At 39.0% G+C, this 14,075-nt stretch overlaps 1 protein-coding gene across 1 annotated transcript; it reads right to left on the bottom strand.

Annotated features, from left to right (window-relative positions):
• Positions 1-11,281: 11,281 nt before the first annotated feature.
• On the bottom strand, positions 11,282-12,698 carry LOC115629426 (thioredoxin-related transmembrane protein 1-like). The gene is made up of 4 exons (XM_030525884.1): positions 12,514-12,698; positions 12,166-12,327; positions 11,915-12,089; positions 11,282-11,858 (listed from the first exon to the last, which is right to left on the bottom strand). The coding sequence occupies exons 1-4, from the start codon at positions 12,669-12,671 to the stop codon at positions 11,451-11,453; spliced, it is 903 nt and encodes a 300-aa protein (XP_030381744.1). The 5' UTR covers positions 12,672-12,698; the 3' UTR covers positions 11,282-11,450.
• Between the last annotated feature and the right edge of the window lie 1,377 nt (positions 12,699-14,075).

Below are 14,075 nucleotides of genomic sequence, written 5' to 3'. Positions count from 1 at the left end.
AGGCAGGGCATGGGCAGCGATTTTATTTATGGCTATAACTATAACTATAACCAGGCAGAAGCAGTCATGGATGTGAATCAGGTGCAGGTTGTGGTGGCGGTTGCCGTTAGCCAGGCCTTGGCTTAGCAGGAGGCGAGTCTCCGATCGCAGCTCGATGCAGTGAAGGCTCAAATAAGTGAACATACCAAAGAATTTCAGTGGACCCACCCATTAGGTGCGATATTCCACTAGACATTATAAAGTAAATTCCCGATTTTAAGGGTACACAGGATGAATATGTGGCGTGGCGGCAGTCAGCTACTGACGGATACGAGCTTTTCAGGTCGTTTAACGGCAGCAGCACACACTATCAGGCAGTAACAACTATTAGGAACAAGATCAGAGGGCCTGCGAGGGCATTACTCGTTTCGCACAACACTGTGCTCAATTTTGATGCCATTATAGCGAGGTTAGATTGTACATATGCCGATAGAACGTCATTGCGCCTACTGCGACAGGGACTGGAAATGGTAAGGCACCACTTGGTGGAGCGAAAGTTAACTCTCGTAACCAATAAAATCGTTATGTCTCAGGACAGGGAGAGCGCTGGCTTGCTCAACAAGGAGGTTAGATCTGATGCATTACATGCATTTATTTCCGGCCTCAAAAAGGCTCTAAAGTCAATAGAGTTTCCGGCACAGCCGAAGGATTTGCCGTCCGCGCTGGCACTAGCCAGGGAGGCAGAGGCGAGTATTGAGCGGAGCATGTTTTCGACTTCGTACGTCAAGGCCATCGAAGAAAGGGCTCAAGCGACCGAGTCCAACCGCTTGCAGTTTAGTCAGGGAAAGAATGGCAAACATAAGATCAATAGTGTGCTGGCCCAGAAGTGGCAGAACACGTCTGAGCGCATGACGGGCCCAAGGCGGCAGCGTTTTAACAATGTCGTGCAGATTGCTCGTGACAGTCAGGAGATAAGTTATGAGAGCGCAGCCACGGCAGCGGTCAATGATATAGACGACGATAGCGACTCGGCATATGGCAGTGAGTCGGTGAATTTTGATAGACACTGGGGCGACAAAGAACTATGTGTAGCCCATAAAGGAGCTTAACAATGTAGTTCCTGTCGATAGACCTTTTACTGTGAACTCAATACATGGCTCCAGTAGAATCGAAAGTAAATGCCCGATGAAGATTTTTCGACAGGTCTCCCTTTTTTTTTTTACTAGACACGCTCGGTGATTTCGGCGCCATCATAGGTTTCGACCTGCTAACGCGGGCAGGATTGGCATTAAGTATGATAGTGGAAACTTCACAGATATAAACGACATAGTGGTTGCCGGCTCAGTAAAGGGGGAATTCAAAAAAATGATTCTTATAAACATGAAGGCGTTTTCGACCTCAAACGAGGGACTGCCCTTTAACACTTCGGTCATTGCTACGGATCGCACAGAGGACAATGAAGCAGTCTACACTAGGTTACATCCATATCCCATGGGTGTTTCAGATTTCGTAAATAACGAAATCAAACAGATGTTGGAACAAGGCATCATTAGACCTTCAAGGTCCCCTTACAACAGCCCTTCGTGGGTTGTTGATAAAAAGGGAACCAATGCTGACGGCAACGGCAAAAAGCGGTTTGTGATTTACTTTAGGAAACTAAATGAAAAAACTGACCGCTACCCAATGCCTAGTATTCCCATGATTCTAGCGAACTTGGGAATAGCAAAATTTTTTACTACCCTAGATTTGAAGTCAGGGTATTACCAAATTTACCGCATTTTCGGTAAACGGCGGAATATACGAATTCTGTCGCCTGCCATTCGGCCTGAAAAATGCAGAAAGCATTTTCCAAGGAGGCATAGATGATGTTCAAAGAGAACACATAGGTAAGATATGTTACGTATATGTGGATGATGTGATCATATTCTCAAAATGTGAGGACGATCACATTAGACATATTGAGACCATACTAAAGTGTTTGATTGACGCTAATATGAGAGGTTTTTACCTGGGTTTCATAGTTGCTAGACATTTTAGCATCGGAGGATGTAATGGCTATGTATCCGGACTTTAAGAAGCCATTTGACTTGACTACCGATGCTTCATCAAGCGGCATTGGTGCGGTCTTGTCCCAGGGAGGTAGGCCAATCAGCATGATTTCGCGAACTTTAAGACAAGCCGAGGGGCATTACGCCACCAACGAGAGGGAACTATTAGCAATTGTGAGGGCCCTGGGAAAACAGCCAAATTTTTGAGATTAACATTTTTACCGACCACCAGCCGCTCACTTTCGCGGTGTCTGACAAGAACACCAACGCAAAGATAAAAAGGTGGAAGGCCTTCATTGCTGAACACAATGCGAAAATGTTCTATAAGCCGGGGAAATGGGCGAAACGACTCATCACCGCTGAACAGGTCCTTCGTGACTATTTTTTCCCAAAAAATTAGCAAATTGGCCAGCGAAATTGTTACAAACTGTAGAGTTTGCACTCAATCGAAATTCGACAGGCATCCGAAAAAGTAAGAGCTGGTGAATACCCCAATTCCAAATATGCAAGCGAAATGCTGCATATCGACATTTTTTCAACAATTAAAAAAATTGTTCTTACCGTCCTTGACAAATTTTCTAAATTCGCCATCGTGCAGCCGATAGCGTCAAGGGCAATAGTCGACATCATTTCAGGGATGAGGTTGCGTCGGCCGGGTCACCCAAGGTCAGGTTTGCGACAGGAGTGGCTTTAAGCCTCTGTAGTATGCGCACATAGGGAGTACACACTGTACGTAGTGTATTTATAAGAATACACTGTAACACTCTGTTGCAGTGGTTACAAAAACTAGAGACCTAAGCATATTTCAGGCACAACGTAACATGATCGCACTTATGCGCCTTAAGCGACATAAGTGCAGCGTCGGCGTCTTTATCATAATCACTTCATGTGTGCATGTTATTCTCTCTCGCGCTCTCGCTGCTAACAGCGCTGAGTATACAAGTTGATATATAATGCAGCCGCTCCGCTGCCGACGTTTCTGGCAGCGCAGCTACGCGGCTTTAGCTTAGTTTTAATTTAAGTTCAAAAGTAAGAGATTAGTTTAAGTTTGAGTTCTGAGCTGTAATAAAGATTTAATAAAATAACTCCAAGTGTTTATAATGGGGCTCCGTCAATTCTAGTATTTGATGGGGCTCCACATATCTTTACACCTCATCTGCAGCGGCTCTCTGCTCCTTTACCAGGTGCTGAGGCCAAGGCGAGATTCGCGGGAGATGCACAGAGCCATTGATAAGTCGTGGAATAGATAGAATAGATAGGTCGTGGTCTTGAGGGGGGAGTAGTTAACAAGAAACCCTCGCTCCTAATTATTAAGCGGCCCTTGCACGCGCTGACACATACAATTCTTGAGTTCAGCGCTCTAGCTGCAACAGTCAGCGGCGGTAACCTGATGCTCTTGCTGTGACGCAAGAGTTTTCGTTATAGTCTGCAATTATGCTGAGTCGGCACGCCGACTATGACTTTTGCAGCGTTTTATTTAGAACTAGCAGGTATTGCCCGTCATAATCCGGCTCAATATAATGATTCCAATTGTATTTATTTTGTGTGTGCATAACCTACCCATATGTTTTCACCTTATAAGTAAGTTACCAGTAGGAAGGCATTTAAGGTATTTAAATGAACATTTTCTGTTCTTGACAAAAAATTGTTCAGTAGTCCGTTACATTTTTGTTCTTGCCAAACTATTTCGTTAAACGAACATGACCACTATAACTAATATTTTTTAAAGCTCGTTTTCCCCCCTTTGGAGCTAGAATTTTCCAAAAGCCTTCCTAAGTGTGCTCCTACACTATGATCGATATTACAAACTGTAGAGTTTGCACTCAATCGAAATTCGACAGGCATCCGAAAAAGTAAGAGCTGGTGAATACCCCAATTCCAAATATGCAGGCGAAATGCTGCATATCGACATTTTTTCAACAATTAAAAAAATTGTTCTTACCGTCCTTGACAAATTTTCTAAATTCGCCATCGTGCAGCCGATAGCGTCAAGGGCAATAGTCGACATCATTTCAGGGATGAGGTTGCGTCGGCCGGGTCACCCAAGGTCAGGTTTGCGACAGGAGTGGCTTTAAGCCTCTGTAGTATGCGCCCATAGGGAGTACACACTGTACGTAGTGTATTTATAAGAATACACTGTAACACTCTGTTGCAGTGGTTACAAAAACTAGAGACCTAAGCATATTTCAGGCACAACGTAACATGATCGCACTTATGCGCCTTAAGCGACATAAGTGCAGCGTCGGCGTCTTTATCATAATCACTTCATGTGTGCATGTTATTCTCTCTCGCGCTCTCGCTGCTAACAGCGCTGAGTATACAAGTTGATATATAATGCAGCCGCTCCGCTGCCGACGTTTCTGGCAGCGCAGCTACGCGGCTTTAGCTTAGTTTTAATTTAAGTTCAAAAGTAAGAGATTAGTTTAAGTTTGAGTTCTGAGCTGTAATAAAGATTTAATAAAATAACTCCAAGTGTTTATAATGGGGCTCCGTCAATTCTAGTATTTGATGGGGCTCCACATATCTTTACACCTCATCTGCAGCGGCTCTCTGCTCCTTTACCAGGTGCTGAGGCCAAGGCGAGATTCGCGGGAGATGCACAGAGCCATTGATAAGTCGTGGAATAGATAGAATAGATAGGTCGTGGTCTTGAGGGGGGAGTAGTTAACAAGAAACCCTCGCTCCTAATTATTAAGCGGCCCTTGCACGCGCTGACACATACAATTCTTGAGTTCAGCGCTCTAGCTGCAACAGTCAGCGGCGGTAACCTGATGCTCTTGCTGTGACGCAAGAGTTTTCGTTATAGTCTGCAATTATGCTGAGTCGGCACGCCGACTATGACTTTTGCAGCGTTTTATTTAGAACTAGCAGGTATTGCCCGTCATAATCCGGCTCAATATAATGATTCCAATTGTATTTATTTTGTGTGTGCATAACCTACCCATATGTTTTCACCTTATAAGTAAGTTACCAGTAGGAAGGCATTTAAGGTATTTAAATGAACATTTTCTGTTCTTGACAAAAAATTGTTCAGTAGTCCGTTACATTTTTGTTCTTGCCAAACTATTTCGTTAAACGAACATGACCACTATAACTAATATTTTTTAAAGCTCGTTTTCCCCCCTTTGGAGCTAGAATTTTCCAAAAGCCTTCCTAAGTGTGCTCCTACACTATGATCGATACTATGAAAGGATACTTGAGTCCAAATTTCATCTTCTACCGTTTGGGCTGTGCGTTGATCACCAACATTTTAAGATAGACTATGTGCAAAAAAGGGGAATAATTATAAGGGTATATCCTAATTTTAAATTCACATTTGAGCCTTTTCGTGCCATATTGAGTCAATACGGTCACGCACAAACTCGGAATATGAAACACGGCACTCGTGTCAATGCCGTGCAGCGATGAGCCACGATCAAAAAGCACTGACAATTCTCATCTCAATTTGCTAGAGTAAAACTTTCGATAGTTGAAGCCACCGATACCATCAAAATATCGAAGTTTGAATGCAATAAGCAGAATATTTAAATAATAAAATCTAATTATTTATTGAGATCAATAAGAACAAATCATATACATACATACATACATCTGTCCGCAATGCGAAGCAGAATATACGTAGCTCCGTTATTAGGTTTCTGCTTTACTATCGCTTACGCAGTCGTTGCCTAGCGACGGTAACTGTAAACTTTTGGCGTTTTGCCTTTGCAATTAACATTATATGGTCACAACGAAAGAAGAAGAGCGAGCCAATGACTTGCAGTTGTTCTTGTTGTTTTGTATGTACATGCTACATACATATACAGGCATACATACATATGCATGTACATATGTATGTATGCATGGGCACACATAGACACGAACTGTTGCTTGTTGTATGTATGTGTGAGTGTGTGTATGGGATGTCCCCAACTATTTGATATTTGATATACATATGGCAAGTAAAAAACATATTGCTATATTTTAATCGTTGAAAATTTATGACACAAACTATTCATTTGAAAAAGTGAATAAATATAAAAACCCCAATAACAAAAATTAAATGCGATATATCGAAAATATCGATACTTGTGTTGATATATCGTAATACATGTCGAATACAAATACAACGAAAAAAAACGTTTGAGAGTTATTGATTATAATACTGTATTCGATTGTTCACTGTACACATATGTACATAAATACATACAAATGTATTTGCATGTGTACGGTAACTGTAAACTTTTGGCATTTTGCGTATGCAATTAACAGCCGTAAATGATCAAAACGAAAGAAGGTTTGCGAGGCAATAACTTGAAGTTGTTGTTTTAAAAATTTCGATTTGAAACCATAGAACACTATATATTACAATTAAACAACAGTGTTTGATGGCCCACTGCATACATACCAGACCTATATACATATGTATATAAGAATGTATGTACGTACATACATACTTATTGATGTACATATGTACATACTATACATACAGACGTATGTACATATGTATGTACGTATGTAATACATATGGTGCTGGTGTAATTCATAATGCGAAATTCTTTCTAAGGGGAGCAATGTCCCCCCTGCCCAACCTGCGTACGCCCTTGTAGTCCGTTGTCCTAAAAACCCCTTATGCCAAATGTACTAAACAAAGAAAAAATAACATAAAAATGTTTATGTTAATAATTTTTAATTAATTAACATTTCTTGCCCTGTCAGTGCAAGACGAATGTATTTTATACATATGTATGTATGTACTTACATTACACATTTTGCTTTGGCTACTTCAACCGTTTGCACGCAACTACACGAACAGCTGCTTGTATGTATGTATGCGTGTGTGTGTGTGTGTGTGTGTGTGTATGTATACTTAGTTGTCCCCAACTGTTTGATATTTTGTATTGTTTGTTCTGCCTGCATTTGTAAAATGCATATTTTAAAAATCTTTAAATGCAAAGTTGTAATTTCAGTTACGTAGATTATATTACCCAAATTTGAAATCGATCGAACAAAATTTATAACACAAACTTTTCATTTGAAAAAATGAATAAATATTAAAACCCCAATAATTCAAGCTCCAACACAAATTTCGAAAAACCGAGTATGCAGTTTTGTTTGTATTATTTTATAGATTATAAAAACCAAATTTAAAGTTGATCGATTCAGAAATGCAGAATTTTCAAACAAACTTTGGAGCTACTTTTCCCCCCTTTGGAGCTCGAATTTTCCAAAATCCCTTCTTAGTGCGCATCTACACCATGATAGGATACTTGAGCCCAAATTTTCCTAGCTTTTACCGTTTGGGCTGTGGGGTGTTGATTGTGTTTCAATTTTTCCACGGAAAACCCCCCCTTTTTCATGCCCCAGGAAAAATGGTGAAAAACCAAGTATACAGTTTTTCTTGTATTCTTTTTGAGAGTATACAAACTAAGTTTGAAGTTAATTGGATGAAAATTGTAGATTTTTCATACAAACGTTGGAGCCCGTTTTCCCCCCTTTGGCGTTCGAATTTTCCAAAACCGCTTCTTAGTGCTCACCTACACCACTGAAGACAACATGTGTCCAATTTTCAGCCTCCTAGCTCTAACCGTTTGGGCTGTGCGTTGATTGCACATAGCTTTTCGTTTACCGAATTTTCCACCGGAAAATCATTATTATTCAGGCCGCAGGAAAAATATTGAAAATCCAAGTATACAGTTTTTTTGGTATTCTTTGTGAGAGTATACAAACTAAGTTTGAAGTTAATCGGATAAAAATTGTAGATTTTTCATACAAACGTTGGAGCTCGTTTTCCCCCCTTTGGAGCTCGAATTTTCCGAAACCCCTTCTTAGTGCTCACTTTCACTATAAGAGGGATCTTGTGTCCAAATTTCAGCTTCCTAGCTCTTACCGTTTGGGCTGTGCGTTGATTGCCAATCAGTCAGTCAGTCAGTCAGGACAAACTGTTTTATATATATAGATTAAGCTTTTCAATTATTGTCTTTAGCTTAAGCTGCACCAAATTTGGATTCTTGTATTCAGTTCTGTATCAGCGTGAAACAGGTGTAATACCTTAAAAATACATTGCTCCGTTTGTTTTATTGCTGCGCCACAAGGCCAGATATTGGAAAGCTTTGGCTATCCCAACGTATTATTTAAACGTAAACCGGCATCGTGCCGCTTCCGAATTCTTCAGCAACCACTGCATCTGGAAAGCGCTTCAGCAAGAATACGTTACCTTAAAAGACAACTTTTGTCCAAATTCCAGCTTCCTAGCTCTTACCGTTTGGGGTGTGCGTTGATTGCCAATCAGTCAGTCAGGACATATTGTTTTATATATACAAGTATACAGACATCATGATTTTGATTTATAAAAAAGATACTCAAAATTCGTAAACTAAATAAATGATTAAAAATATAACTTCAAATAGCATAATTGTTTCTAATTTAAATAAAAAGAAAGGGGTTTCTTTTTGCTAATAGTTTTGTTAGTTTCTTAAATTTATATGCAAATTCTTGTATATGAAGTCACTATTGAACCAATACTCGAAAAAACAATGGAAAATTTGCAAATTCGAGATCATTGTCGGTGTCATGACTCGAGCATTACCCGTACTCTAGTGACCATTTCGGTTATGCAGCTTTGATTGTAAATACGACGTTCGATTATTGCTTGGATGCAGGCAATAACTTTCGGTCAGAACCGATCATTTCTGAGTCTTTGCAGATTTAATTCGAACTGAATGTTCGCTAAGGGCTTGTTCACAACCGGTCATTGATTGTTGTATTATGTTGTTGGTAATGTATGACCAACAACCAATATGTACACATTTTCATACCCTGTACCCAAAGGGTAATCGGGGTGACAATCCAAGTCGATATAGCCATGTCCGTCTGTCTGTATGAACGGAAGGATCTCAGAAAGAACAAGATCTAGAATTATCAAACTGATTACCATTCTGATGCTCCCACTCCCCCGCCATTCGCTATGTTCCACAGCTCCCGAAATTCTCGGAATTTTAAATGCCAAGTTTCGTCAGGATAGGTCGAACATGAAGAAAGTTTTAGCCACTACAGGGTTCGTAAAATGTGCTCACTACCCGCTGCTAGCCAAAAATAATGGTGTCGCGGGTATTAGTGGGTCGCTGCTGGCAGAGCCCGTGGGTCGAGTGTGTCGCTGCCGGCAGAAGCAGAATGTCGTACGAGCCGGCCTGTAGAAGCCGAGCATGACTGCCTGGCAGGAACGAGCGCTCCAATTCTACAGGCCGGCCCGTACGACGAAGCTTGAGCCGAATTGCTTGCGTTGCGATCAAGCTGACAGGTGTTCATAGTGAAAGACGAACTTGATGTGTATTTATTTTCGTTCGTAACAATTTTTTTAAACTTTGATGTTTTAATCCCGATGGTTGATGTTCTTTGCTACTTGCCAATCACTGAATTTTTAAAGAATGTACCGAAAGGGTGAAAGGCTATACTAGTTTTGTACGAATGTATGTAACAGGCAGAAGGATACGTGGTCTGCCAACAAAGTATTAATATTCTTGATCAGGGTGACATGTCGAGCCGATATAGCCATGTCCGTTTGACCGTCTGTCTGTCTGTATGAACACAAGGATCTCAGGACGTACAAGAGCTAGAATAACCAAACTTGGTATCGACTTAGGGGAACAAGTCCTATGCAGGTCAAGTTTATTTTTTTAGCCTGTACCCAAAGGGTGAAAGGCTATACTAGTTTTGTACGAATGTATGTAACAGGGAGAAGAAGGCGTGACAGACCACACAAAGTATATATATTCTTGATCAGTGTGACAAGACGAGTCGATATAGCCATGTCCGTCTGTATGAGCGCAAGGATCTTAAAAGGTACAAGAGCTAGAATGACGAAATTTGGTATCCAGGTTTCCCTGAGCCCCAGGCAGGTCTTTTTTTTTTATTTTGATACACCCCCTACTCCCCCGCAATTCGTGTTTTTTTTTATAACTTCCGTAATTCTTGCTCGCAGCTGTTTTTGTTGTTGCTGCTTTGGTTAAACTCTGTGCTGCATACATACACGCATATAAACACGCATAGACACGATGATGTACATGTATGCTGTTAAAACTGTACATAAACATGTGTTCTGTGTATGTATTAAATACATTTTCTTTATTAATTTAATTAATTCAATTTTTTTTAATAATTTTTTTTTTTTTTTAAATTTACCTTTTTTTATGGAGAGTACAGGCTGTTTTACTGTCGGGCTTGCGTAGCTGTAGCGTTCTCTCTTGTTTTATTCTGATACACCCCTCCACACCCACGCAATTCGTGTTTTTTTTCCATAACGCCCGTAATTTTGGGAATTTCGAACTAAAATTTGGTAACTACATCCCGTTAATGATTATGTGTCCTCTGTCATATATATATACATATATATGTATTGTATGTATTGAATAATTTGTATTTAATTTAATTAATATAATTGTTTAAAATTAATTAAAAAATGTTTTTTTTTCCTGATCGACTTTAGCATTCCTTTCTTGTTATTTTTGTATGTTATACTTTCTTTGGTTTTTGTATATTCTTTGAATTTGTGAAAATATCTTTTTTTTGAAACCTTTTGTATTTATAGGAAACTATTAGCTTTATAAATAAGAAAAATCAAAATGAAGTGCACTATGTATAGACATCAATAAAATCTTATTGAAAATTCTTTAGTAGGGGTTTGACGCATCGATAAATCGATGTTCCTAACCCAAAAAACATCGAAGTTCTTCCAGCTCTATTAGAAAAATTACTACGAAAACAAGCGTAAACAGCAAGCGATTCGGCTTCAAAATCAGAAACAGACGATTTGAAGTTTACCACGCCCCCTGATTATTAACTTTTTCAGCTCGCGCAAACCTAATATACTCTTGTACATTTCATGTACAGAGTATAAAAACTAGCAATTCTGCGAAAAATGGCGAAACTGGCCATTTATTCCATCGGCACCACAAATTGAGCACAAATTCAACTAGTGGCAGCATCTTCAAATATACAATACATAAACATACATGAGCCAAAAGTTAGATTAATGTTACTTTTGACCAACCTAACCATCTCAGCTCATTTCTTTTAAATTGCACATTGAGTACTAATGCCTGTACTTTGTCATTACTTGTGGCTAGTGGCTCATAATATATGTACATACATATGTACTTAGTAGGAATTAAAGCAATTGCAAGCATGTTTTCTTGATTAAAAAAGCACAAATAATGCATTCATATTAGTAAGGTTTAGAATGTGGTTATACCACAAGCATCATTACCACAAAAAAATGTAACAAGTGATTGCAAATTTATAGGCCCAAATAGTTCATACATACTTTAGTATTGCTCAAAATTATAACGTAGACTGTGTAGACAAAAAACAATTTAAAGTTGCAGAATTGTTTCCTTTAAGATGGTAGTCTTTTTGTTACCACTTGTTCGTACATCATCCAACCATTTAATCCGCCTTACGTGGTTTACGTTTTCGTACTTGATCTGTGGTTTGCTTTTCTTTTTTCTCCACATCATCAGCTACTCCGCCATTTTGACATTCAGAAGTCTCTGTTTCAGATTTGCCGTCTTTCGTTTGTGAATTATCGTCCTCTTCTTTCCCTTTCTCGTCTTCGCTAGCATCGGTATCATCAGCGATTTCTTCAGTAGCTAGATCTTCGAGACCTTCTGCAAGATTATCGTGAGATCCCGAAAAACCTTGACGCTGATATTTCTTTGGTGGGTAGATAAAGTCCACAAGGCATACCAACAGCAAACCAAGAGCTGCACCCACAAATATTGTGGCAATGGCAAATAGCGCATACGAGCCCCAAGTGGGCAGACCATAGTCATCTTGCAGTCGTGCATTAAAGTTCTAACAGAGTTTGTATAAATAAAATATTTTTAAAAGGCCTCATTATCCTAACATACCTTCAAAGTGTGTGAAAGCTTAAAAAAATACGAGAGAACAGACATATGGATGGTGTCTGGTTTTTTCCATGCAGAGAGTGGTTCTGTACTCAACCATTGTTGATTTTTTACAAAGAAGAGTAAGGAGTCGCCATCACGAGCCCCGCGATACTGACGAAACTCACCATCTTTGACACTGTATGTTAATAATTCATATAGATGTAAAAATGTTGTATAGATGTTATTAGACCGTAATATTTATGAATACTTACTGATAAATCGTCGGGAGAGCAGTAACAAAAAAACGCCCACTGAGGGACGGTGCAGTAGTAACATCAATTTTGGCCACATGAATATTAAGGTCATTGGTTTTACGTGCAAAATGTTCCCATGTAGGAGCAAGGCTCTTACAGGCAGGGCACCATGGCGCAAAGCTATAATATGTTTAGAAATGAAATGCAAAAAGAATCGGAAATATATTTAATTATTTGACATAAAATATTGCAATTTAAATTCGTTTGCTTTGCTTCAAAGTAACCGGCAAGCAATGATTGTTATACATATATTTATGTGTAGATAGGAATAATAAATAAAAAACTCGCTGCTTTCTTCTTACTTACAATTCAATCATCCACTCGCCACTTAGCATTAAATTCCAGTTATCTTCATCCAATTCAATTAAACTCTCAGGCGTCGATGCTGTTACGATTGTAACAAATATAATTGACACAAAGATAACTTCCATCAATTTGCGTACATCAAAATGCTTGCGTCCCATTTCGTGTTTGGTATATACAGAGTTCTCTCGGATGGAAGGGACTAGTGATGAACAAAACATCGATTCCTCGATGTTTTGTAATTTTTTCAATGTATTCGATGTATTGTTTTAATGTTCCATGTTTATTTACTACCTCTTACTGAAAAAAAAAATCGATGATAAGGTAGATATAAATGCTATAAATGCATTTTTATATAATAAACCTAATTATAGCCTAATTATAGCCTGTAGCCTGTAACATGTATGTATCGCCATTTCTTAATGTAAATGTAGCTTGAACAGATCTTAGGGCATTAACTTCTATTTTCCAATGGAGAAACCAGGCTTCAATAAGTTTGAGTTCTGATTGAAGATGCTGAGAAGCTTCCCCTTTTGATGAGCTAGTTTCTATAATGGCTGTTCCATCGGCGTAAGTTGCAACAGTTGTATTATTTGAAACTGGCATGTCAGCTGTAAACAGGTTAAAATAGATAGGTCCTAAGACGCTGCCTTGCGGAACGCCTGCATTAATGAGGAACAGTTGCGACGATTCACTTTTTTGCTGTATGTAGAAGTCTCATTTAACCAAATACCACTTTAATAATAAGTATGGTACAGGTAGCAATTTTTTTTAATCTTATATAGAATACCGTTATGCCAAACTCGATCAAACGCTTGTTGAACGTCAAGAAACGCTACAGTACAATATTTTTTTCAAAGACTGTTATGAGTTCGTTTATAATTCTTTGGCATTGTTCAGGGGTAGCGTGGCCTCTTCTGAATGTTCAGGAATGATGGCAAGTTTGTCCGATGTAGGCAACATTCTCTTTAATAGTATTTTTTAAAATACTTTGGAAAATGTTGACAGTAGGCTAATAGGACGCTATGACGAGAGCTCATTTTCTTGTTTGTTTGGATTTAGGATCATTATTATCTCTGCACATTTCCATTGACTTGGGAAGTGGTCTAGTCTGGTCTAGTCTAACAGACGTATGCATTTTGCTTGGAGCTTTTTGATGGTTATTCCATCGATTTTGTCCGAGCCAGGTGCTTTCTTATTATTTATTAATTTATTTATGTCAACAAACATTGACTGTTTATTTAAAAATTATAAAAAGCATCTTATAAGCTAGAAAAGCGTAAGAAGGAGAAATATAATCGCATACGACCCGGTGGGGAATATTATTTGCCCTTCGGCTAGCTGTGCCCCGTCTCACAGCCAAGTGTGGTCAGAGGCGTTGATAGATCTACCGGTAAAAAAAGAAAAACTTAAGAGAGACGCTTAGAATTACTTAAAAGCTAATTTAAAAAAAAAGGAAAAAGTGAAAAATAAAAAAAAAAATAAAAAAAAATGGAATCGCAGACCCGTCTCACAGCCGATCCAGAGAGAGATTCCGGAGATGGCTGAAAAGAGAGGCTTTTATT

This window comes from Scaptodrosophila lebanonensis, unplaced genomic scaffold (genome assembly GCF_003285725.1).
Source record: "Scaptodrosophila lebanonensis strain 11010-0011.00,11010-0021.00 unplaced genomic scaffold, SlebRS2 tig00000147-arrow-arrow-pilon, whole genome shotgun sequence".
NCBI classification, from domain to species: Eukaryota; Metazoa; Arthropoda; class Insecta; order Diptera; family Drosophilidae; genus Scaptodrosophila; species Scaptodrosophila lebanonensis.
The sequence above is the reverse complement of the archived record's forward strand: the minus strand, read 5'-3'. Positions and strand labels throughout refer to the sequence as shown.

Coding starts and splice junctions, on each gene's coding strand:
- LOC115629426 (XM_030525884.1), bottom strand. CDS start 12,671: ATGGGACGCAAGCATTTTGATGTACGCAAATTGATGGAAGTTATCTTT. Junction 12,328..12,513: donor GGCGAGTGGATGATTGAATT/GTAAGTAAGAAG, acceptor AACATATTATAG/CTTTGCGCCATGGTGCCCTG. Junction 12,090..12,165: donor GCTCTCCCGACGATTTATCA/GTAAGTATTCAT, acceptor ATTAACATACAG/TGTCAAAGATGGTGAGTTTC.